The following is a 26,722-nucleotide window of genomic DNA, read 5'->3' as shown; positions in this document are numbered from 1 at the left end:
GACGTCTGCATAAGCACCTTTTAGCAAAACGCGAGTAAATCAGTCTGCGCTTTGTTTCCCGGCGGACCGAAAATAAACGCGACACTCGCGTGTTCCGGATATCCGAATTCAACTAATTTTATACTGACATAAAAATACAAAGAGTAAGAAAATATATTGCATTCATTGATATAATCAGACTACTTTTGGATTACTTTAGATTACTTTTGACCAAACTCGTTTATCACATTGATTTAAATAGGATAATCTTGTATCATACTGACATAAAAATGCAAAGAGTACGAAAATATATTCCATTTGTTGTTATTAACAACATGAAGTGCATTAAATTATATTACATCAAGTTTTCCCAAACTAGTGTTTGTAAAGGAACTGCAGGGGGTTTGAGTGTAATAAAAATGAATGAATTCATATTTTTTTTAATTAAATTGTTTTAAAATCAATCAAAATAAAAAGCGTACTAAAAAAATGAAATATTTTATTTGTTTGCCATGTCATGTGACCATAACCGTTTTCTTTTGCGTAAAAAATGTCAAATGTGTAATTAGACAGATTTTGTTTTGTAAAATAAGGATTTTATTAATATTACTATTATTATTTTTTCAAATAAAGTATTTAAACACGAAATAATTTGCCACGGATAATTGCTACGAGAAGCATCCATTTAAACCTCTTTCCAAAAATGCACATTGCCCTGAAACACTTTAACATTTGATGTAGTTTTACAGACAAAAGTTGGCTAAAGTATGAATAGAGAAGGTTAATGATCTGATTCTTTGAGTCTTTTTGCTCATCACTTAATAAGAAAGCTGCTAAAACAGCCATATTGATGGAAAAAATAATGACTTCGATGTAAGAGTTAGCTGGTTAATCTTTATTTATTTATGTATTTGGCCTAATTATTTAAGTAGAATGTTACTGTTTTGTATTCTGGTTGTGTATGTAGCCTATTTTATTTCTTTGCATCAACTTGAGTCACATATTGTTCTTTTAAACAATATTTCAGTTGTGTGTATCCACTGTGAATGTTATGTGTATGAGAAGGTTATGTCGTGTGAACGGATAGATGAACCGGTGTTTTAGCACCATCTGCTGGCGGACACCAACACATTCCAACAGGGCTTCCTTAGCACCGGCGAGCCACGCTTCCTTAGCAACGGCCTGATGTAAACACTGCGGTGAGCAAAATAAAAAGGAAAATCACTACAAGTGCGGCTCGATACTGAAGGGTTGATATGTTTTCATTGCTGAAAGGCAGGTTTACACTTAACAGGCATCATGCAGCTGTTGAACTTTATGGTGGAGAGAAGGTAAACTGATCTTTTGTAGTTGTGGTAAATCATTGAGTGTGAAGGAATTTGACTTGGTCACCTCACCTGCTGGGCTCTGGACTATTATATTCAGTCGGACATAGGATACACAAACAGGTGAGGATTTTTATGCATTTATACAATTAGTAAAAATTAGAAATGTGTAGCCTAGTTTTGTGAGATAAATGTTTATTCATATATGTAAAAGGTAGTATTAACTAAAATAGAAATGTGGATTTTTTTAATAACATTTAGTAACTGCAGTTGTAGTAATTTTGAGTAAAGAATTAATGTCTAACGTCATATTTTAAAAAATGTACATTTGTTTGAATGTCCATAAGCATTAAAAAAAACTGTTTTTAAGGGGATCATGACACAGAATGAAAAGCAAAAACTAACTGGAGATGAAGAAATTATAAAAGAGCTGGTGAGTTCAGTTCTAAATGAACTTAATGTGCGATTTGCTCTTGCGGTGTGGTTTTCTAATTCAAGCCACATGTGCTGGTCTGTGCTAAAGTGTCTTTGGTTTGTTTATTTCCTCAGTGTGTGTCTAATGGACTCTGCTATGAGAAGGTGTGTCAGGAGGGGAGTGGTGAAATGGTTCTGGAGATGTTTTTCTCTGGGTTTCCGCGTATGCTGGGTCTCTCTCTCTTCCCCAGACTGTCCAGTCTCACTGTTGTAGGCCAAAGCATCAGCTCAATCCAGGGCTTGGAGTTTTGCCCACTCCTCAAAGAATTATGGGTAGTGGAGTGCAAACTGAGTGTAAGTTACTTTATGATGTTTCTAGTTAAATTTTCTGAAAATGGTTAATGGATTGGATTTCAGTGTGATTACAATATGTTTTTTGGCCTTTTCTGCAATTCTGATCATTTCAATTGCTTATTTTCTTTGACTGATTTACTGTAATTAAGATGAAAATCAGCAAACAAATCTAGCTTGTTTTGATCTGGTTTTGTATGTGTGTTGTAGGAAATTTCTGGCCTGCATAACTGTGTGCATCTGCAGAAGTTATTTCTGTATGACAACAACATCCAGCGGATCACAAATCTAGAGATGTTGGTCGACCTTCAAGTTCTGTGGCTTAATAAGAACCAGATTGCTTACATACAGGTAGCCTGTGTTTATGTCTGGATATTCTGTAAATTAAATTTCAAAGTGTGTTATATTTGTCTTTATTCCATTGTTTTACACCTTGTTTTACAGGGACTTAATTCACTTGTAAACCTTAAGGAGTTGAATCTTGCTGATAATGCTATTGAGACACTTGGTAGGTCCACTGTAAAACACATTTTGCCATTTTAGCATTTAATTTTTGTACTATAATATTAGAATTTATAGTACATAGACATAAAATCTGTTACTGGATACTTTAATATTTAACATGTTTGTTCCTAAGGTCATAGTCTGTATCCCAACATCAATCTTCAAAATCTAAACCTCTCAGGGAACAAAATCAGTTCCTTCAAGGTATGAAAAATGTACTATTATTTGATGTGCTATTTTATCATATCATCTATCATTTACATTTATCATTAACTGTATTATAGCAGAGCAATTTCTTTTTATAAATAAGGCATCAGTAATATTAAACTGAAATAAATTTTATAGTATTTGCTAAGGCATGCAGCCCTACTACGTTTTTAACACCTTACCTTGCTCAGCGAAATTTTCTGGGCAAACAGGAATGCGTTCCCCAAGTTCTTATGTAGTTACTTATTACAAAAATAACTTCAAAAATCATTCTAATATGCTGATTTGCTGTTCAAGAAACACTTTTTGTTATTTTTATTATTATCAATATTTAAAACAGTTGAGGATTTTTTTTTTTCATAATTATTTGATGAATAGAAAGATCCAAAGATCAGCATTTATCTGAAATAAAAAGCTTTTGTAACATTATATAATATACCATTCAAAAGCTTGAAGCCGGGGGAAGACATTATAGAAATTAATACTTTTATTTAGCAAGGACGCTTTAAATTGATTATATCAAATTCTACTCATCTGTTTTCATCATAACAGTAATGTCTTTTGAGCAGCATATCAAGATATTAGAATGATTACTGAAGGATCATGTGACTAGAGTAATGATGCAAAAAATTCAGCTTTAAATTTACAGGAATAAATTAAAATTGAAAATATATTAGAAAATAGATATTTTAAATAGTACGGTTTCTGCTGTATTTTGGATCAAATAAAATCCAGGCTTGGTGAGCTAAAGAGACTTCTTTAAAAACATTAAAAATCTTTTGACTTGTAGTGTAATTGCTTCAAAATTTGTGTTTTTGGTATTAGTGTGTGTAATTTACATTTTGAAGCAAAATGTCCAACTATCATCAATTTATATTTACCAAATACATTCTTTTACTAACCAATTGAAAACCTCATTATAAAAACCCATAGGGAAACCTTTTTTTCCTCAAAAATGTAGCTAAAATTTCACGAATGTCTCCGCAACTTATGTATTAAACTTTAAAGCATCGCTACGTTTTTGCTGTGCACATGGATGATGCCTAAAATCAGGTTTTCTCTTATTAGATTGTCCTTCGTGTAGAGCCCATTTTGTTTGTTTGTTTGTGTTCAAGATTACTGGGTAATAATTTCCTTCTGGCCTTCACACCATTATTACTGCAGGCCTGTATCTACATGCCATTATTGCATCCTCCCTCTCCTGCTCACTATAGATCTGATTACTGTTATTTTTGTGCACGCTCTGTACTTTCTCAACTTCCCTAGAGAGACCTGATCATTTCAGGAATTGCACGATTCAAGTTTTTGCGTTTCGCTTCTTATCATTATCGTAATGTGGCATCTCTGCCCAAGCAGTTTTCATCTGTCTCTTCTTTACGAAAAGAAAAAGAGATACTTTTTCAATAACATAGATAAATATTTTCATTTTGGTGTGGAGCCTGAATGGGGTGCGCATCTCTAAATGGGAGGCTTTGTTATTTTGTGTGAGTCGAGTGATTGAAAGCTCCTCTGTCTCGCTTCGGGCACTCTTTGTGTCTGACGGCTCTTCACAGCTCTTTCTGTTTAACACACACACAGAATCATGAAACAAGCCGATAGTTGTTTGTATGGTGCTTTTTGTGCTGTCCGTCTGTGGGCTCATTGTTCAGGTGAACTGTCTTCAGGCTCATATGCGAGGCTCTTTTCTCTAATGGGAAACTAATGCACTTCCATTTAATGTTGCAGCAAAATGTTTCATTTGTGTAGGTGGAAGTTGTTTCCTAACAAAATAATAAAATAAAAGTGTAAATGAATATACCATGTAGTAATAGTCATGCTTGACCACTAAACATTAATATAAATGAATTCAATATGTATAGGCCTAATACCTACCAGAAAATAATAACTGTATGTAAAATCATACAACCCTCATTTTCCCTATAGGAACTGACCCATCTGGCTCGGCTGCCAAGACTAAGGCACCTGAGTCTGAAGGACCCTCAATCCATTCCAAACCCGCTGTGTCTGCTCTATAATTACTACATACATGTCCTATACCACATGCCACACCTGCAGCGCCTGGACACATATGACATATCCGACAAACATCTCAAAGACACAGCAGAGGTGAGAGAATCTCTGTTTCATCTGAGAGTGTATCTTTTGTGTTTAAGAACGATGGGAATGTGTGGTTGTGCATCAGTCCACAGTGCTGAAGAAAATGATGTATTACACCATGCGGGTACGTTGTGCGCAAAGACAGTTCGATGAACTCAAAACCAAGCTCAGGCAGCAGAGGAGAGACCAGATACAACTACCAGAGGAGAGAATACGTGTGCTAACACACATGCTCAGAAATGTGAGTATATATAGTATACACACAGTTTTTTTTTGCCACAATGGTGTATATATATATATATATATATTAGGGCCGGGACTCGATTAAAAAAATTAATCTAATTAATTAGAGGCTTTGTAATTAATTAATCGAAATTAATCGCATTTTAATCGCATATAAATATTTGACCTGAGAACAGTGAGAAGTAAGTTTTTTCATATGGATTTTTAGTATACCATTGAATAATGACTGAACACATAAACTTAAGCAACAAAATACTGTTTATTTTTGTTCAACCAAGTCCAACAGACCAGTGCAATATTGCCATTAAGTGTAGCAATAGGATACAGTGTTTCCCCTAGGTTTCTATACTTTTTTCTCGGTACTTTACCCTACTTTGTGTAATAACGAAAACATTTATCTCAGTGAAAAAATAAATCCAAAACTCTCTATTTTAACATTTTGAACAATAGGGCTTTACAATCTTTTGCTATTTTTTTTTTTCTAAAGAAATTCTTGTGTTTTAATTTTTCTCATAATCAACTGAAAGCATAAACATTTATTTATTTTTAATCAAATGAAAATAAAACTTTTTAATTTTTGGCAAACAAACAGAGGTTTGCTGTTAAAAACAATAAATAATAATAATTTAATATTTAAATAAAAGTCGTAGTATTTTTTTCTACAATTAAGTGGTTAATCTTGTTGTTATATTTATTTTTTATCATATATATTGTTTTTTGTCAATTATTTAAATAGGAATATTGTTCTGTTTCATGTTAAACCGTACTTTTATTTTGACAGGTTGCCGTGAAGTTTCTGTGTGTAAAGTATGATATGATGCTAGTTTTCTCAAATGAAACGGTAAAAGTGACACTGACAGTAGCTTTGGAGATTGAGTCTATCTGTTCATTTGGAATGCAAATGCCAAAACTTAACGGGAGCATCACGCGTGCAGTAAAAAAAAGCGTCTCTGCCATTCTAACATAAAGAGGCAAACTTTACATGCAGGATTCATATTAAAACGGCCTTTTTGCATTTCAGTTTTCACAGATACTAGTCCATATCGCGATTTGAATTAAGTGACAGACCAACTTTTGATTTATCAATCCAAAAATCGACGAATTTACGTGGCATTCCGCGCTGTAGTAAATTAGGTTTTTATGAATGGAGTCCGCGATCCAGTCCGTGTTTTCTTGGAGGAGACATTGTAAACGCGCCCCCCTAAGATAATGGAAGGGGAAACACTGGGATATTTAGAAATATACTAGCCTAGATTTCAGAAATTCAGGTACCCTATAGTTAGGTAGACCTTCTGTAAAAGCATTGAGGTGATACTTGAGGCTCGATGTGCTGCGGTGATATGCGCATTCCTTTGTCTGAACCATAGGTCTGAACGCTAGTTGGTGCTCCAGTATAATCGGTCCGCTGAAACTCATCCAGTGAGAAACGTTCCGCGGTGCAAAATTAAGTGCGATTAAAATGCGTTAAAAAAAATTAACGCGTTATTTTTGTGTAATTAATTAATCTAAATTAACGCGTTAAAGTCCCGGCCCTAATATATATATATATATATATATATATATATATATATATATATATGCACACACACCATTAAAAAAAAAATCAAGATTATTAAGATGTTTAATGTTTTTTAAAGAATTCTCTTATGCTCATCAAGGCTGCATTTACTTGACTAAAAATACTGAAAAAAATACAGTAATACTGTGAAATATAATTACACTTTAAAATAATGGTTTTCTATTTTAATATCATCGCATGATCCTTCAGAAATCATTCTAATATGCTGATTTATTACATTTATTATCAATGTTAGTAAACAGCTGTGCTGCTTAACATTTTTCGGAACCTGTGATACTTTTTTTCTGGATTCTTTGATGAATAAGAAGTTAAAAAGAGCAGCATTTATTCAAAATACAAATCTTTTCTAACAATATAAGTCTTTGCTATCACTTTTTATCAATTTAACACTTCTTGGTGAATAAAAGCAATAATTTCTTTCAAAAATGTACTGACCACAAACTTTTAAATGGTAGTTTATATTTTAAATAAATCTTTTTCTTTTAATTCTTTTTAACTTTTTATTTATTACAGAAACCAGAAAAAAAGTTTCACAGGTTCTAACAAAATATTAAGCAGCACAACTGTTTTCAACATTGATGATAAATCAGCATATTAGAATGATTTCTGAAGAATCATGTGACACCAAAGACTGGAGTAATGATGCTGAAAATTATTAAAAAAATGAAAAAATAAATTACAATTTAAAATGTATTCACATAGAAAACAGTTATTTTACATTGAAATTATTTCTCAATATTACAGTTTTTTCTGTATTTTTGATCAAATAAATGCAGCCTTGATGAGCATAAGAAACGTATTTAAAAACCATTAAAACTGATGACTGATTCCAAACTTTTGTACGGCAGTGTATGTGAATTAATTGTGTTAATATATAATTAAAAAATAATTATAAAAGAAAACATTGCAACCTTAAACTAGTTACTTTAAATGTGAAGTGAATTTAGGCATCACAACATTATAAAGTGCAAATTATCATTTTTTTAACTTTACGTGATGCATAAGTGGACATTGAAAGATCTATACGTAAAAATACTAAAAAAAAGTATTGATATATCACGCATTTCTAATTTTCTGAAATAATAATGCTAAAAGTTATTATACTAATATAATATGATTAAGTGAGATATTTAAAATATTATTAATAAAAGTATTTTATAAATGATTGTTATTAATATTTAATTAAGATATTTAAAATATTATTATTAAACAAGGCTACATTATTCCATATTCAACTTCTGGGGAGAAAGTTGTACCCAGACTATAGCCAAGTCTGTACCCTGAAACACATTGACTCTCTGTGAGTAGATGGAATGTGAGCTGTCCCTTGTACAGTCTACTGGTAAGAAGTCAGGAGAACCTGAAGACTTGACCTCTGACCTTCGTAATGACCACAGCCATGAGCAAAAACTGCAGCACAAACTGGATGCTCTTAAAGACCGACTGAAGTTCTGGGAGCAGTGCCTGGAGGAGTGAGTGTGCATTTTTATATAAATAAACAACCTGTGTGCATGACTATTGTCAGGTTTTGCATATCTGTATTTTATTTTCTCAGGGTAAAAGCAAGTCATCAGCATAATGTGACTTTGGCCTCATATAGAAGGGATACGATGGTGCACTTTCTGCTGTTGGAGCTTGAAACCGTGGGGAACATTCGCTTCGAAGAGGGAAACACCGGCGAACCTTGGTACCACATGTATGCATGCAAGATCTGTTGTACAGATACACAACATGCAGGATTACTGATCTGTACTGCTTTCTGCTTCCTCTTTCAGGTTCACTTCATGTTACGATCTCTTGCTGTCTCGTTTCTGTGCGTGGGATTATAAACCTCTCCACATCACTGGCATTAAGATCAATCGAATCATCCGTATCCATAACAGAGCCCTGCGACAACGCTTCCAAGACAAAGTACACTCTCTGCTCTGCAGACAGGAACCTTCACCCTACTCACAGTGAGTCAGTCAGACACTTGTTGTGTCTCACATCTTATTTTGGCCAGAAATACCCACTTAGATAGGAAGACCCAGTCTGACTTGCATGCAAAACATATGGTGACTTTTTTTTTACTCATTGTTTATAGTGCTGTCAAAATTAGCACATTAACACAGGAGAGTAATTTCAAGTTTAACAGTGTTAAATATATATATATATTTATCACAGTTAATGCAGGGGCAGGGCTAGGGTTGGCCACCCCACTCACAACTGCTGCCTCTATTTTTTTCTTGACAAGAAGTGTGTTTATTTAGTCTTGAATGTCTTTACAACCACATCAAACGGGGGACTTTTCAGACACGCACTTCACCTTCACTAGTTAAACGAACACGAGAAAGGTACAGGTGATGAGAGAGCTTCAGTAGAACAACAGTGAACTGCTGCCAGATGAGGTGTTGTCAGGCCATATGTCAGTAAAAACGAATTTACCTGTCCTGTCAGCCATTATACTGTGCTCGTATAATGCGTGTCAGCAGCAGCTCTTAAAGTAATAGCAGCCAAATTACCTAATGACGCAGCTGCTATGATGTCTATTAAAGAAATCCGATTATGCTCTTTTACAAAGTCTTCATTTTGTATGGGGGTGCACTAGAACATACTCTCATGCTTGGTGGTTCGATAAATGCATTATTTTTTCAATAGCCTTCTCCCCACGCTGGCACAAATGGCTCGATTGGTTCCGGGTTTGATGAAGGTCCACCTTGCGAAAAACTAAATGTGTTGTGATTGGTTAGCAGTCCCACTGCGTTGCAATTGGCGAACAGCTTAGACTGCATTTCAGTACTGCCATGCCTCTCCCAATGCAGTCACTTCGCAAGCTAGGTTAAAGTGATTCTTACGTCTACGGCGCGGCTCCGACGATGATCGTCACTCTTGTCAATGCTTGTGTTTACATCAGCCGTGGCTCCGCATGTGTTTCGACCCTCTGTACCACATAAAAAGTGAAAAAAACATAATAGGACCCCTTTAATCAAAGAACAAAAGCAAAAAAGGAAATCAACACATTTTTGTAGCTTTAATGATTCATCTATATTTTATTTAGTATTTAGTGTTTGATAACTTTATTCAATTTCTGTATATTTCCTATATGCTGAAGAGCACAGGTAAATAATGGGTTTATGTCAAGATTGTTTTATGTTCAATTAAATTAGAATTTGTTACTTTTTATAAAGTCTAATAAATCACAATTATACTGTAATGTTGAATGGCTATAGACCAATTCAGTGTTTGCAAACAGTGATGACGGTTTTTGTGGGTGGAGCTTATCTGGTGTCAGAAAATGACAGTTTTTAAGTGTCAGTCTATGGAACCATGGAATAAAAGAATAAAAAATGCTTTTCAAATTGCGTCTATGACAATAGTATTTTGTGTGTGTGTGTGTGTGTGTGTGTGTGTGTGTGTGTTTGTTTGTATGTGACAGGAACTATAAACGCTGTATGGAGTATCTGTTCTACGTACCCGATCCAGAACATTCCTGTGAAAGTGATGAGATAATACAAATCCTAGAAAATGGTTTTAAAACTGCTGATGCATATAAGGTACATAATCTGTTAAAGCCTGGTGAGGACTCTGTTTTTAAATGGACCCATCATCTTTAACATGGATGTGTGTTTCTTTCCTTCAGGCATTAGGAAGAGAGAGAGCCGTTCCCCTCTCTAACAGTGTGAGTGTGTCTGATCGACTGCGAATTACATTTATCCAGAAGAACAGTTGCTCGACATCAGGAAGTAGCCCTGCAGATCCTCTTCCCTTCCGACATGGTCTGGATTCACTCAGAACCTTTAAATTAATTTAATTTGAAGGTGCTAGCTGTCATTTCTGCACTAATACTGGCACCAAACAAAACAAAAAAATAAACTTTGGGGTCAGTAAGATAATGTTCAAAATAAAGTATGATCAAAAACATGCCAAATACAGTAATGTATTGAAATATTATTACAATTTTAAAAACAGTTTTGTTTTAAAAAAAGTTTTGAAATGTGATTTATTCCTATGATGGCAAAGCTAAATTTTCAGCATCATTACTTAGGTCTTCACTGTCACAGGATCCTTCAGAAATCTTTCTAATATGCTGATTTAGTGCTCAAGAAACATTTATAATTATTATCAATGATGAAAACATTCTTAATATGTTTTTTGATTATTTTATGAATACAAAGCAAAATAACTGCATTTACTTAAAACATCCTTTGTAACAGTTTAAATAAATTTAATGGAGCCATGTTGAATTAAAATGATCAGTTTCTCTCTAAAAAAACACTGCCCCCAAACTGAGTAGTGGTGTACATATATTTTGAATATCTCAATTATATCACTGATATTTAAAAATGTTTGCTTTCCTGCATTTGTGTATGTTTGTAGGTCAGTTGATCATTTCTAAAGTCTTCCTGGGCCGCAGTGCTGCAGTGAAGGAGAGTCTCCCAATAGACTGTGATCATTACACTAAAGCAAACTCTGTCTACCTCAGTACCTGCTCTAAAGAGCAAAAGCACACAGCACAAACAGCCCGTGGTGAGTTGGAGTACGTAAACCCATCAGAGAAGAATGTCTTCAGGGCAGTGGTGATCATGTGTGTGTGTGTGTGTGTGTGTGTGTGTGTGTGTGTGTGTGTGTGTTTATGTGTTTTTGTTCATCAGACACGCTGTGTCCCTCCAGTCTGACAGACAGCTGTGACTGTAGACAGCGGCAGAAAATGTGGTACATGTTTGACCATGAAATGGTGCTTCCAGAGTACCTTGTGGATTTTGAGTATGTAACAAAGGTATATGTGTTTAACAGTATACACTCAAAAATTGACACCATTTCAATATCAGAAAATAGAAATGAGCGATCAAATCTTCATCTTATGGCATATTTCTCTAGGATACATCCCAGCCAGACTCTCCAGACTCCCCGTCCAGTTCTCATGCATCACCCGCTGATGCCCCATCTGTGTCCCATGCTGAGCTGGACCTGGATGAGGAGGCATTAAAAATGGAACCCATCCTACAGCCTCACCCCAAGCTGCTCAGTCTAGATGAGAAATCCATACTGACAGTGGCCAGAGCAAACGTCCTCAGTCAGATCACAGTGAGACTTACAACACACAAACCTGTATCTCTGTAGTATGTAAGTCATTTAGTGAGATTGTGATCATTTTGTAGAATTATTTCCTGTCTTACAGGTGCTGAATCTACATGGCAACAGTCTGAATAAACTGCCTGAGATTTCTCGACTCACGGCTCTAAAGCATCTGACCCTCAGCTTCAATGAGTTCACTCATCTAGATGATATTTCACACATGGTGATGAGATCATTTTGTACATTCATAACATTCGTCTGAACATGATGGTATCACTAACCTTTAAAGAAGACCCTTTTCAGCTCAAAATACCCTCAAAATACATTTGTGACCCTCTTAAGTCGCATAGGTTTATATGTAGCAATAGCCAAAAATACACTGTATGAGTCAAATTGTTTTTCTTTTATGCACAAAAATCATTTAGGATATTAAGTAAAGATCATGTTCCATGAATTTTCCTACTGTATATATATTAAAACTTAATTTTTGATTAGTGATATGCATTTTCACATGTTCTGGGTTGGTAGATGCACCGGGGACCCGATTGCATGACTTAAAAAGTCAAATTTTCATTAAATGCCACCTTTAAAGGCAGCATAACAAAATTAAAATGGTAATTTTTTTTTTAATTGAAAAGCTTTTTATTGATGTATGGTTTGTTAGGATAGGGTAATATTTGGCCAAGAAACAACTGTTTGAAAATCTGGAATCTGAGGGTGCAAAAAAATATTGAGAAAATCGCCTTTAAAGTTGTTCAAATTAAGTTCTTAGCAATGCATATTACTTATCAAAAATTAAGATTTTAATATATATTTGCAGTAGGAAATTTACAAAATATCTTAATGAAACATGATCTTTGCTATATCCTAATGGTTTTTGGCTTAAAAAAAAAAGATAATTTTGACCCATACAGTGTATTGTTGGCTATTGCTACAAATATACCCATGCTACTTGTGACTGGTTTTGTGGTCCAGGGTCACATATACTCTTTTAGTACACAATATTGGTCTTCATTCACACTAAAATGAGTTTTTAGTAGATATCTCTAAGTTCCTTTATTTTTAACCACCTGTCATGAAAACACTTTTAATGATAGAAGCAATTAAATGAAGTCCTGTCATTAAATATGAAGCTGTGACTTGTGACTGTCTATGTTTCTCAACGTCCTTCTATTTTTCTCCTAATTCTTTAGCCAAACCTGGAGTATCTGGATGTTAGTTTTAACCATATTTCCTCTCTGGAGGGTCTGCGTGGACTTGGTCGACTCATAGAACTGGATCTTCGCTGGAATCAATTGACTCGAATCAGGGATGACATAAACATTTTGCGTAAACACACACCAGCTCTGCTTCGACTGGACACACGGCACAATCCTTGGCACAGGGTACAAGTCACTTTAAATGACTGAGCTTCATATTACACCGTAGAAAATGTCCCTGGACCACAAAACCAGTCATAAGTAGCATGGATATATTTGTAGCAATAGCCAACAATACATTGTATGGGCCAATAATTAAGATATTATATAAGTAAAGATCATGTTCCATGAAGATATTTTGTAAATTTCCTACTGTAAATTTATTAAAATCTTAATTTTTGATTAGTAATGTGCATTGTTAAGAACTTCATTTGGACAACTTTAAAGGCGATTTTCTCAATATTTAGATTTTGTTGCACCCTCAGATTCCAGATTTTCAAATACTATTTAAAAAAATAATTGACCCTTATGACACAAGGTGATATCTGTTAAAAAGCTGTTTTTTTTTTTATCTTTCTGTTCATCAAAGAATCTTGAAAAAAATGTAGCATGGTTTCCACACAAATATTTAGCAGCACTTGTGTGTGTTGCAGAATGAGTGTGTGCGTATGGTGGTTCTTGGACAGTTGAAGACTCTCACTCATTTGGATGACGTTTTAGTGATGGAGGAGGAAGCGGCTGCTGCTGTTCAAGTGGCTGCCAGATCTAGAATAAACCAGGTATGACAATTCTGGACGTTATACTTATACTATATGTTAATGTAATGTTTGTGTCCACGATTGACCTGGAACGTGTGTGTGTGTGTGTGTGTGTGTGTGTGTGCAGGTATCTCTGATGACCCACTCTCGGACTGACAGTGAACGTCCCCGCAGTCTGAGTTTGCTTTCTTCTGCTCACCTGCTCACACAGATCAGCCCGTCTCCATGGAAACACTCGCAAGAACTAGAGTCAGGCTGGACCACCAAAGTATGACATATAAACTTACATTCTCGCACACATACACACATTTAAAATGATTAATTCACTCACATTTATGTCATTTCTTTGTTTGTTCTGTGAAACACAAAGAAGATAGATTGTAAAATGTTCAAACTGCCCTTTATTGTAATGGTAATTTTTTGTAATTTTTTTAACTGCCACTTTTTGGAGCTCAACAGCTCAGCTTCCCATTGATTTTCTTTATGTAGAAGAGCACTCTAGACATTCTGCCATGTATCTTCATTTGTGTTTAGCAGAAGAAAGAAAGTCATACACATTGGGTGAGTAAAACAACTATATTTCCATCCAAAGTTCCAAATAGGTGGATGAAAACATAGGTAATAATCACATAATATAATTTCTCGGTAGAGCGATATCTGTAACCGATGTGCTTTGTCCTCTGCCCTGTGGGGTCAGATCACAGCATTGAATCTTGATGGTCTGCGGTTGACCCGTCTCAGTAATCTTGACCGACTGGTGAATCTACGCTGGGCTTCTTTTGACAATAATGAATTGAGCCGAATTGAGGGTCTGGAGCACTGCTCCCTCCTGGAGGAACTTTCCCTTAATAACAACAGTATCAGCAGACTGGAAGGTAGTACTCTTTCTCTGTCTCTCCCTCTCTCATTCTTTTTTCCAATTGTACAGTATGAGTTTAATATAAAACCAGTGACAAAGCTGTGTAAATAAACCTTCATTTGTTCATCATGTTTTTTTTTCTGTGTTCATTGCTGCTCATGTTTGGTGTGTGGCAGGTTTATGTGCGATGCATCGGCTGACACGTCTTAGCATTAACAGCAACCACCTACAGTGTTTAGACGGGGACGTTTTGGACCAGCTGCCCAACCTTCACTTCCTGTCTGTCGAGAACAACATTATCTCCTCTCTGCACGGACTTCAAAGGTCACGGTCATTATTCGAGCTGTATGTCGGCAACAATGACATCAGCACCACCCGAGACATATACCATCTAAAGGTCAGGAGATTTTATAGATCTGGATATCATTTTGTGCAATTAATGATTTTTTAAGCATTTATTTAAAGCACTGGTCATGAGAATACATGTATAGTGCTGTAGGGGAATGTTGAAGTGAATAAACTGTGGGATTGATGTAGTGTCTTTTTCTCTCAGGCGCTGTCTAGTTTAATTATTTTGGATCTATACGGGAATCCTCTAGTAAACAAACTAGAGAACTACAGGATCTACATGGTTTTCCATTTGCCTTCACTCAAAGCACTGGATGGAGTAGCTGTGGTAAATATAACAGATTATTCTGTATGTATAGTGTTTGTTTTCACTACCGTTTAAAAGTTTGAAAGAAATTAGTACAAAAAAGTGATACAAAGTTAGATACAAAAATATACAGTTGCAATCAAAATTATTCAATTCCCTTGATCTGCAAGACATTTTGCTGAAGAGAACAAAATTTTGTGAAAACAATTCAACAAAGGCATCAGTAGACTATTAGAGAAAGATTATTAATACACATTTGAGAAATTCTGAGAAAGTTGATGAATAATGAAAAAATAAAATTGGCTCCAAATGTTTATGTTCAAAATTATTCAACCCCCAAAATTCAAATTTGGTGCAAAATCTTTTATTCTTTAAAACCACCAATAAACACTTCTTGGAAGTACTTAGAAGCTTTTGATACCCCTCTACTGCACTCTTGGCCCATTCCTCACCTGAAACTGTTTTCAGATGACTGATAATCACTTTTAACATTTTAAAATACATTCAATTACAAAACCGTTATTTTAAATTGTAACAATATATCATAATATTGTTATACTGTATTTTCAATTAAATAAATGTAGCCTTGATGACCATCTTATCAACCCCAAACTTTTAAGGGTAGTGTATAACATCCTTTTAATGAACAGTTCACCCCAAAAATGAACATCCTGTCATCATTTACTCACACACATCTTATTTCAAATCCATATGATTTTCTTTCTTCTGTTGAACACAAAATTAGATGTATTGCAGAATGTCTAAGCTGCTCTTTTCCATACAATGAAAGTGAAATGTTGCCGGAATTTAAATTTTTGGCTGAACCGTTTAAGTGGTTTACAAAGTCAAATATAAATCTGTCTGTGCTGTGTAGGAAACATGTGAATCAGAAACGGCTAAAGATGTGTTTGGAGGACGGCTCAATGCAGATATGGTGGCTGAAAAGCTGGGCCATACCAACTACAGAGACCTGTCAGAACTCAACCTGCAGTCCAGCTCCATCAGGTTCACTTTAACTTTCTATGCAATCCCACAGTCAGAATTAAACCAACACAACAGAACTGAATATGTTGCGTTATGTTTTAGGCTTTCTGTTTTCCTGTCTGTTTTAGGATGGTGGATCTCGCTCCTGCTGATTTGTTCAGTAATTTACGCAGTATTAATTTAGAACACAATAACCTTACCTCATTCAGTGGTCTCATCTTCCTGCCCAACATTAAGGTATTTATATGTTTAGGACAGAATGTAAATACAAAACATATGTCTGTTTTTGTCTATGTTACTAGCTATGTACAGTCTAACCTAAAAAAATATTTAGACAACAGATATAATTTTTGATATATTTTTTTTACTAGTGGGCACAGGACACTATAGTTCATTTATGCATGTGAGGGTAGCAAAATAAAGTCAACTGTGACATATTATACCTAAAATTCTTCATACAGTGGACTACTAGTATTTGATTTGACACTTTGACCTGAACATATTGTTACATACCATTCTATCAAAGTTATCTGACATTATCAAGATGAATTTGTCCTGACACAGTTTAACTTATGAGTTCTTGTCATATTTTATTACCATTTTCAAAAATATAGTGAATAAACAAACTATGATAATGTGAGAAATGTCTCTGAATAAATTTTTGCTTGACTGTAATTTATTTGTGATTATCAAGATGAATATGTTCTGACAGTTTAACTCTGAGTTCTTGTCATATTTTATTATCATTTTCTAAACTATAGCAAATAAACTGTGATAATGTTGAAGGCGTCTGAAAATGTTTTGGTTTGACTGTATACTAACATTAACATTTGTGCATGTGGTCTTGCAGGTGTTGTCTCTGAACTATAACCACATTGAGTCCATTCTGCCACGTCAAAAAGTTCAGAGTCACATGAGCAACAAGCAGATTCTCTATCATAAAGTCAGTTCCAGTGGATATGGGCAGCAGAACAGCAGGCCCAGCAGGTACACTTTTTACACACATAACATCACTCTGTCATTATCTATTGGGGTGATATACTGTAGTTTCTTGTCTAACCACTAGGGAGCATCACAATTACATACAATAAAAGATTCTCAGACAGTGAATATGTTTATAACCTAGAGAAAGCTTCATAGGCTGCAAAGTTTTGGGAGTAAAAGCCATGTTTATTAAATAATCGTATGTACCACATAGAGTATTAATGCAGTAAACTATACTTTTCTGGACGACACATGCCTCATTAGTTTTTTCTCACTTTCTTGTGAATGTGCTTCGTTCTTTCTTTGCTTTGTTTGTAGGGAGGGATTAACTGATAATCTGGAGCCTCTGATGTCCAGTTTGGAGGTTCTGCATTTAGGTTATAACGGTATATCCAACCTGATCAATTTACAGATCAGTCGACTGTCTAACCTCAAAGCGCTGTTCCTACAAGGTATGTACAACCTCTATTGTACAGCTGTTCATCACTTTCTGCAACAATATCCTCACTGAAATGTACGGAAAATGTTTCTTGAGCCCCAAATCAGCATATTAAAATAATTTATGAATGATTACGTGACACTGATGACTGGAATAATGGCTTCTGAAATATCAGCTTTGCCACCACAGGAATAAATGACCCTTTTGAAATAAATGTTGAAATTTTGAAATTTTAAATTAGAAATATATTTTCCAATAATACTATTTTTGATCAAATAAATGTTTGAACAATAGTGTATACACTACCAGTCAAAAGTTTAACGATTTTTAAAGAAGTTCTTCTGCTCACCAAGCCTGCATTTATTTGATCCAAAGTACAGCAAAAACAGTAACATTTTGAAATATTTGTATTTTTTGAAATAACTGTTTTCTGTTTGAATGTATTTTTAAATGTAATGTATTCCTGTGATTTCAAAGCTGAATTTTTAGCATCATTACTCCAGTCACATGATCCTTCAGAAATCCTTCTAATATTCTGATTTGCTGCTCAAAAAACATTTATTATTATTATGAGTAGATTTTTTAAGGTTTCTTTGATGAATAGAAAGTTCAGAAGAACAGCAATCATCTGAAATAAAAATCTTTTGTAACATTATAAACGTCTTTAACCTCATTTTTGATCAATTTAAAGCATCCTTGCTAAATAAAAGTATTAATTTCTATAATTACTTTCCCCAAAAATATACATGGTATAGTGTATAATGTTATAAAAGCTTTTTATTTCAGATAAATGCTGATTTTGGGATTTTTCTATTCATCAAAGAATCCTAAAAATGTATTAAACTGTTTTAAATATTGATAATAATAATACATAATAATAATAATTTTTGAGCAGCAAATCAGCATATTAGAATGATTCCTGAAGGATCATGTGACTGGAGTAATGATGCTGAAAATTTAGCTTCGATCACAGGAATAAATTACATTTTAAAATAAATTCAAATAGAAAGCAGTTATTTTAAATAGTAAAAAATATTTTACAATATACTGTTTTTGCTCCTATTTTGGTCCAAATAAATGCAGGCTTGGTGAGCAGAAGAGAATTCTTTAAAAAACATTAAAATCTTACTGTTCAAAACCCTTGACTGGTAGTGTATGTGTATATATTTTTATATACACATATCTTATATCTTTTCTAAGTGTCTTTCTCTTTTCTTAAGGGAATGATATCAGTCAGGTAGATGGATTGGATGGTTTGCGAAAACTACGTGAGCTGGTTCTGGATCGAAATCGAATTAAATCTTTGAGTGAGAACTCATTTTGTGGACAGGGAGTTCTGCTGGAATTACACCTGGCGGAGAATCGCATTCGCGAACTAAACCACTTTCAGCCTCTCACTGAGCTCCGGAGACTGTTCTTAGACATGAACAAAATACAGGTACACAATAACACCTAGACAAAATACACAACAACCTACCTAAAATACTGATACATCCTTGACTGTAAAGCTCCAAAAAGGACAAACCTGTGACTTTTCCAAGCTTATTGTGAAAAACAGACTATAATTTGTTATCCACCTTATTTTTTCATAAGAGTGGATGCTGCCATTTGTAAATTTTATGGGTCTGGCTCCTGCTCTCATCCACGTCCAGCTGTTTTTAGCTGTACAAAACTAATTTTGCTGCTTGATATTGCAAATGGGCGTGTCTTACTATGTTATTTTAATGTATTATCTTAATTATGAACAGACTGGTTTGTAGTGCAAACTATTTTACTGTTTACTGCACAATGTTATGCTTCTCATTATTTCTCTATAGCGACTAATCAACCTGAAGTCTCGCCCATAGGCTTACTTTTGCATTTAAGAATAAGGTACCATTTTAGAAAAGGTTACCATTTAAGAATTTATCATTTAATTTAAAATTTGGTATTTGAGTCATGGCATATTTCTATATGAAATACAGACAAGCAGTTTGGTTCACATTCATCAGTTAGACAGGCAGGTCTGTCAGATACAGTTAATCTTATGATAATATAATTGACTGTATTAACAGGATATATTTAAGTGCTGTAGGTCAGGGTTATACATTATTTCATTAGCGACATATATAGTATCTACCAAGAAACTTAGAAACACTTTTAATCTAAACCCCACTGAGAGTGTGTGTAAGTTTGAGTGCTTGAGGCTTGCTTTTATTATTCACCTCTCCATTCTCATCTATCTGTATGTGTGTAGCTGCAGTTTTACTGTAATTACTAAATTACAGTAATTCAGTCACTTAGTGTGTTTGTATTAGTGTTGTTAGGCCCTGTGAGAGCTCTGCCTTTTGCCTGCCCCTGAATATAGAGTAATTACAGACAGCCATTACTGCACCAGCACAGCAGCCCAAGGGGACAATTAAGCAGTATTTACATTGATTGAAGGTCAGAGGTGTGTGTGTATGCTTGTGTGTGTGTGTGTTCTTGAGACTCACTGATCTTTTTGATTCACCTCCTCATTCCTTTATCTCCGTGGAAATCATGACATGTTAACAAAAACCTTTAATTTGATGTTCTTTGTGTCCTGCCCATTTCCTAATCCTAATTTATTTTCATTGTTTATTCCCCACTTCATATGAAACTTTTTAAAACAGTAAACATAGGAGTTAACATGACAAAAACAAAAACTGTTCCAGTATTATATATTATATTATATACTACTATAGTCTGTTATTTTAATATACAAACTAATTTGTGGGTGAACGCCAAATAAGGATGTATGAGGTATGCTTATATATGACCCTGGACCACAAAACCAGTCTTAAGTAGCATGGGTATATTTGTAGCAATAGCCAAAAATACATTGTATGGGTCAAAATGATAGATTTTTCTTTTATGCCAAAAATCATTAGGATATTTAGTAAAGATCATGTTCCATTAAGATATTTTGTAAAATATATCAAAACTCAATTATTGATTAGTAATTTGCATTGCTAAGAACTTAATTTGGACAACTTTAAAGACAATTTTCTCTATATTTAGATTTTTTGCATCCTCAAAATTCCAGATTTTCAAATAGTTGTATCTCGGCTAAATAGTGTCCTATCCTAACAAACCATACATCAGTGGAAAGCTTTTTATTCATATTTCAGGTGATGTATAAATCTCAATTTGGTCAAGGGTCACATACGTATATGAAAGTGTATTTATAACTTATTGTGTCTTTTGTTTGTGTTACAGGACATTTCAGAGCTGGAGAAACTGGAGGTCCTTCCTTCCATCATAGAACTGTCTGTAGTGGGCAACCCAGTGAGTCACACACACAATGCTCTAGATTAAGAGATTTCAAACTGAGCTTTTGGAACACTCACTCTCTAGTTCTGAATAAATACCGTATGTTCTGTCCTCTATACTTGACATAGTATTCCTTTAATTAGACATATTCTGCACTATGACATACAAAGTGTGTGTGTTGCAGGTGGCACGGCGATCACTGCATAGGCCCTCAGTGGTACTGCATCTGTCTACACTGCAGGTTCTAGATGGCATGACAGTCACCCTGGAGGAAAGAACCAGAGCAGAGCTTTTAAATAATGAAGCACAGGTAACTCACGCTTACTGTCCAGATCGAATGAATGGATCAGATACAACTTATACTGCAGAGATGATAACCTTGTGCATGTGTGTAGAGTTCTGGTTCGGGTGGTGAAATGACTTTACCTGGTTTGGTACCATTGGTGACCCGACCGGCTCCTTTAAGAGGTGCAGGAATGCACTCACTTGTACCTGATCAGCAAGATGACACACATGATGGCAGCAGATGTACGTATACAAACAGTACAGACCAAATGTGTATGTTAAACACAAGTGCACACTAAGAACAAATTTGTGTGTTTTTAGATAAGAAGCAGAAAGCAGTTGTCTCTCTTTTGCGTGGAGTTCAGAGTGACTTCAGCTTCAGGCAGATCCGAGGATCTTCCAGCCACTACATGACAGCGCTGCAGCAGACCGGATATAGAGTTCTATCCACTTTCCCTAACACTGATCCTGAGACCAGGTTTGTATACACACCAGTGATGCGCGGGTTGACCCAAAATGAGCGGTCACCCGCGGTTACGAGTCATCCAAAAATATTTTTAATGATATTCGGGTCGCGGTCGGTAGGGTCGTTTGAAATAAAGATGCCAATTAAACCTTTGTAATTAATATAGTACTAGACACAATTTTCTATGAAATACATAGACCTACACTTTATTGGCTGAATAATATTTACCTTTTGAATGTTGAGCGTTATTAACTGTTGAATAAATGCTGACGCGGGACAAAATGCCCGATTTCCCAACACGTTGAACTGAGCAATGCCATTGTACCATTTTAATAGGCTACTTTTAAACGCATATAGCTCAGTAATGTCAGCTTTATGTATTTTCTGAGAGGGGGTGGGATTTTTGTCGGGAAAGTCATGGGTGAGACGCACACTTCGATTAGACTGGATAAAGCAGCATCTTAATTGTTAAGAAAATGGTATTCCTAATAAATGTCTCGAATATTTTGATTATGTCCAATGCTTCTCTTTCTTTTTGGAATTATTAGACACATTTCACTCTTTTCAAATGCCTAGGTCTGTTTAATTTCCTTAATTATAAAATTTCTAGCACTATTTTTAAACGTTTATTCAAGCAATAATATATAAATTATCTCATGTATATGCTTGTTTAAAACCAGGGATATAAAACGAATTCCAAGTAAAAACTGTATCTTTTCTTTACATTTCCAGAGAGCGGAACGAACGAAATTAAACATTACTTAATAAATTCAAGGCACTATAATTTCCTTATTGATTTGATACAACTATTATAGCTATACAAATATAAAATAATATCATTTTGTCATATTCGTGATTCCTGAATTTAAATATGAAAACTTCGTTTTGAAGTGCATTCGTTATGTTTGTATAAGAAAATTCCTTAACCTAGCCTATTAAGTTGTTTTAATATTATTGATATATTTTAGAAGAAGTTAAAACTTAAGAAAAAATGAATTAGCTCATAGTCTATATATGTTTAGGGCTATAGGCTAATCTTTTTCTTAACTTTTATTACACTGTAGATCGAAATAAAATAATTCTTAATCAAATTTAACATCGGAGAATCACTGACATAATTTAGAGTAGGTCTACTTCGAAAACGAAACTATTTAAATCTGTATAAAGGAAAGACAAAATAAATCACAACAAGAACAATCTTGTAATCAAGAACATTTCTTTCGACAAAATTACCTAATTAATGCCGAATGATGTTTGACAGTGAACGCATCTCCACCGCAGCCGCATATAATCACTGGTGTCAGTCGCAAATATTAAACATGCGGGTGAGGAAGCGGGTCGGGTACAATATTTACTTTTTTTTTGCGGTCCGAGTTGCGGGCGGGTTAGTTGAAAACGTCGGTCGGGTTCGGGTTGTTTATACATTGACCCGCGCATCACTGACACACACACACACACACACACACACACATACGGATCAGTGATGCGCGGGTCAATGTATAAACAACCTGAACCTGACCGACGTTTTCAATTAACCCGCCCGCAACTCTGACTGCAAAAAAACCAAAACAAAAAAAACCCCCAGTAAATATTGTACCCGACCCGCTTCCTGACCCGCATGTTTAATATTTGCGACTGAAACCAGCGATTATATGCAGCTATAGATGCGTTCACTGTCAAACATCATTCGACATTAATTAGGTTATTTTGTCAAAAGAAATGTTCTTGATTACAAGAAAAATACAGATTGTTCTTGTTGTGATTTATTTTGTCTTTCCTTTATACAGATTCAAATAGTTTCGTTTTCGAAGTCCTATACTCTAAATTATGTCAGTGATTCTCCGATGTTAAATATGATCAAGAATTATTTTATTTCGATCTACAGTGTAAGAGTTAAGAAAAAGATTAGCCTATAGCCCTAAATATATATAGACTACAAGCTAATTCCTTTTTTCTTAACTTTTAACTTCTAAAAATTATCAAGAATATTAAATCAACTTAATAGGCTAGGTTAACGAATTTTCTCATACAAACATAACGAATGCACTTCAAAACAAAGTTTTCATATATAAATTCAGGAATCACGAATATGACAAAGTTGTATCAAATGAATAAGGAAATTATAGTGCCTTGAATTTATTAAGTAAATGTTTCATTTCGTTCATTTCACTCTCTGGAAATGTAAAGAAAAAATACAGTTTTTACTTGGAATTCGTTTTTAATCCCTGGTTTTAAACAAGCATATACATGAGATAATTTATATATTATTGCACGAATAAACGTTTAAAAATAGTGCTAGAAATTTTATAATTAAGGAAATTAAACAGACCTAGGCATTTGAAAAGACAGTGAAATGTGTCTAATAATTCCAAAAAGAAAGAGAAGCATTGGACATAATCAAAATATTTGTGACATTTATTAGGAATACCATTTTCTTAACAATTAAGATGCTGCTTTATCCAGTCTAATCGAAGTGTGCGTCTCTCCCCCGACTTTCCCAACAAAAATCCCACCCCCTCTCAGAAAATACATAAAGCTATATGCGTTTAAAAGTAGCCTATTAAAATGGTACAATGGCATTGCTCAGTTCAACGTGTTGGGAAATCGGGCATTTTGTCCCGCGTCAGCATTTATTCAACAGTTAATAACGCTCAACATTCAAAAGGTAAATATTATTCAGCCAATAAAGTGCAGGTCTATGTATTTCATAGAAAATTGTGTCTAGTACTATATTAATTACAAAGGTTTAATTGGCATCTTTATTTCAAACGACCCTACCGAACGCGACCCGAATATCATTAAAAATATTTTTGGATGACTCGTAACCGCGGGCACCGGCTCATTTTGGATCAACCCGCGCATCACTGATACGGATAGGTCTTTATGATGTTGAAGGGTAAGAGGGTGTTTTAACCCTCATGTTGTGCTTTTGTCATTTGACCTGGAGAGGATTTTCAAAAGTCCCTTTATCTTTTGACATACAGTTGAAGGCAAAAGTTTGCATACACCTTTAAGAATCTGCAAAATGTTAATTATTTTACCAAAATAAGAGGGATTATATAAAAGATGTTTACATAAAGTCTGAATTTATAAAAAAATGACCCTGTTCAAAAGTTTACATACACTTGATTCCTATACTGTGTTGTTACTGAAATGATCCACAGCTGTGTTTTTGTTGTTTAGTGATAGTTGTTCTTGAGTCCCTTGTTTGTCCTGAACATTTAAACTACCTGCTTTTCTTCAGAAGAAATCCTTCAGGTCCAACAAATTCTTTGGTTTTTCAGCATTTTTGTGGATTTGAACCCTTTCCAACAATGACTGTATGATTTTGAGGTTCTTCTTTTAAACTGAGGACAACTGAGGGACTCATATGCAACTATTACAGAAGGTTCAAATGCTCACTGATGCTCCAGAAGGAAACACAATGCATTAAGAGGGGGGTGAAAACATTTAGAATTTGAAAATCAGAGTAAATTTTAATTATTTTGTCTTCTGGGAAACATGTAATCTTCTGTAGATTCTGAAGGGCAGTACAAAATGAAAAAAATATGATATTTAGGCAAAATAGGAAAAAAATATATACACATCTTCATTCTGCTCAAAAGTTTACATCCCTGGCCCTTAATGCATAATTTTTCCTTCTGGAGCATCAGTGAGCTTTTGAACCTTCTGTAATAGTTGCATATGAGTCCCTCAGTTGTCCTCAGTGTGAAAAGATGCATCTCAAAATCATAGAGTTGTTGTTGGAAAGGGTTCAGATACACAAAATTGCTGAAAACCAAAGAATTTGTGGGACCTGAAGGATTTTTCTGAAGAACAGCGTAACAGCGTTTAACTGTTATCACATTGGACAAAAACTTACTGACTTACAACTTCCCAAAACCACAGCTTGGACTTTTTAGCATTTAGAACTGATTGATTCTAGTGCTTATTGATCTGAGCGTATGCACCTCAAATTTTAAATGAATGTTGCCAAAATTATCCACAAATAATGGATAATTTTAGCGTTTTCACTCAAAAACTGAGATGCGTAAGCTCCAAACGATGATACCTATGACCAGGCAATTTCAAAAAGAAACACAAAACCTGTGCTAATTAAAAGAAAAAAAGTTGACAAAATATTGAATCCAAGGTTTGGTGATAATTTAGCATTTTGTATATTTTTTAGCAAATTGTATATGGTTGGTCATTTTTGATGGCAACACAAAATTAGGTAAAGGATTTTCAGCACAGCACAACGAGTAATCTTGATATTCTCCACAGGTACCAGTGTCACAGTGGACCCAGACCACCTCCTCCTCCTCCTCCTCTGTAACGTACATACTGTATTTCAGCTTTGGTTTTGTTTGTTGTTGTTCATCTTTGGATCTGAAATACGACTTAAAAATGACAGTTTGTTTATTTATTTGAAATTGTGTCAGTATCAAAGACATTAAATGTATATTTTCTATTTAAGTCTCTGAGTGGTGTCTTTTCATCTTAAGTCTTTGTCCATGTAACATTCTCACCCTTTGTAAGGTTGGATTTTTTTTCTAAAAAAATCATATTATTATTTTATAGAGTCATACAATCTGCATACTTGTATGCAAGTCTAATAGTACTTTTATAGTATTGGGATTATGTTATTCTATCCACTTTATGTTTCCTGTAAGAGCAGGTGCATTTGTAAATGTTATGGGTCTGGCTTCCAGTCTTATCTGTGTCCAGCTATTTTTAGTTGTACAAAACAGCATGTTTTGCTGCTTGATATTGCAAATTGGTGTGTCTAGTATTTTAATGTATTATCTAAATTATAAACACACTGGTGTTTAGTGCAAACAGTTTACCATTTACTGCACTTTGTTTTTCTTCTCATTATAGTGGCTAATGAACCGGAAGTCTTGTTGTTATAGTTATTTTATAGTATAATACAATCTGTACATAATTGTACCCAAGCATAATAATAATAATAATAATTTTATTATTATTATTTATAGAATAACGTAATTTGTACATTTGTACATGATCACAGGAAAACCATTTCCTGCTCATTTATAATTCTCACACATACACACATCAGCTATTAC

At 34.5% G+C, this 26,722-nt stretch overlaps 1 protein-coding gene across 1 annotated transcript; it reads left to right on the top strand.

Annotated features, from left to right (window-relative positions):
• The first annotated feature begins 1,602 nt into the window (after positions 1 to 1,602).
• Positions 1,603 to 26,111, top strand: lrrc9 (leucine rich repeat containing 9). The gene is made up of 32 exons (XM_073834968.1): positions 1,603 to 1,737; positions 1,854 to 2,072; positions 2,280 to 2,420; positions 2,514 to 2,577; positions 2,707 to 2,777; positions 4,704 to 4,886; positions 4,963 to 5,118; positions 8,008 to 8,171; positions 8,255 to 8,386; positions 8,475 to 8,654; positions 10,115 to 10,232; positions 10,319 to 10,454; positions 11,056 to 11,205; positions 11,331 to 11,455; positions 11,557 to 11,763; positions 11,858 to 11,977; positions 12,948 to 13,139; positions 13,607 to 13,732; positions 13,839 to 13,979; positions 14,409 to 14,586; positions 14,747 to 14,967; positions 15,124 to 15,246; positions 16,100 to 16,230; positions 16,338 to 16,446; positions 17,060 to 17,196; positions 17,512 to 17,645; positions 18,853 to 19,070; positions 20,852 to 20,920; positions 21,090 to 21,215; positions 21,301 to 21,433; positions 21,512 to 21,668; positions 25,920 to 26,111. Exons 1-32 carry the CDS (start codon positions 1,681 to 1,683, stop codon positions 25,969 to 25,971), a joined length of 4,470 nt encoding a protein of 1,489 aa, XP_073691069.1. The 5' UTR covers positions 1,603 to 1,680; the 3' UTR covers positions 25,972 to 26,111.
• The last annotated feature ends 611 nt before the right edge of the window (positions 26,112 to 26,722 follow it).

Source organism: Garra rufa, chromosome 2 (genome assembly GCF_049309525.1).
Source record: "Garra rufa chromosome 2, GarRuf1.0, whole genome shotgun sequence".
In the NCBI taxonomy this organism is placed as follows: Eukaryota; Metazoa; Chordata; class Actinopteri; order Cypriniformes; family Cyprinidae; genus Garra; species Garra rufa.
Note: the sequence above shows the minus strand (reverse complement) of the source record. Positions and strands in the feature narration are given on the sequence as shown.

Coding starts and splice junctions, on each gene's coding strand:
- lrrc9 (XM_073834968.1), top strand. CDS start 1,681: ATGACACAGAATGAAAAGCAAAAACTAACTGGAGATGAAGAAATTATA. Junction 8,387..8,474: donor GGAAACACCGGCGAACCTTG/GTACCACATGTA, acceptor TTCCTCTTTCAG/GTTCACTTCATGTTACGATC. Junction 17,197..17,511: donor CAGAACAGCAGGCCCAGCAG/GTACACTTTTTA, acceptor CTTTGTTTGTAG/GGAGGGATTAACTGATAATC.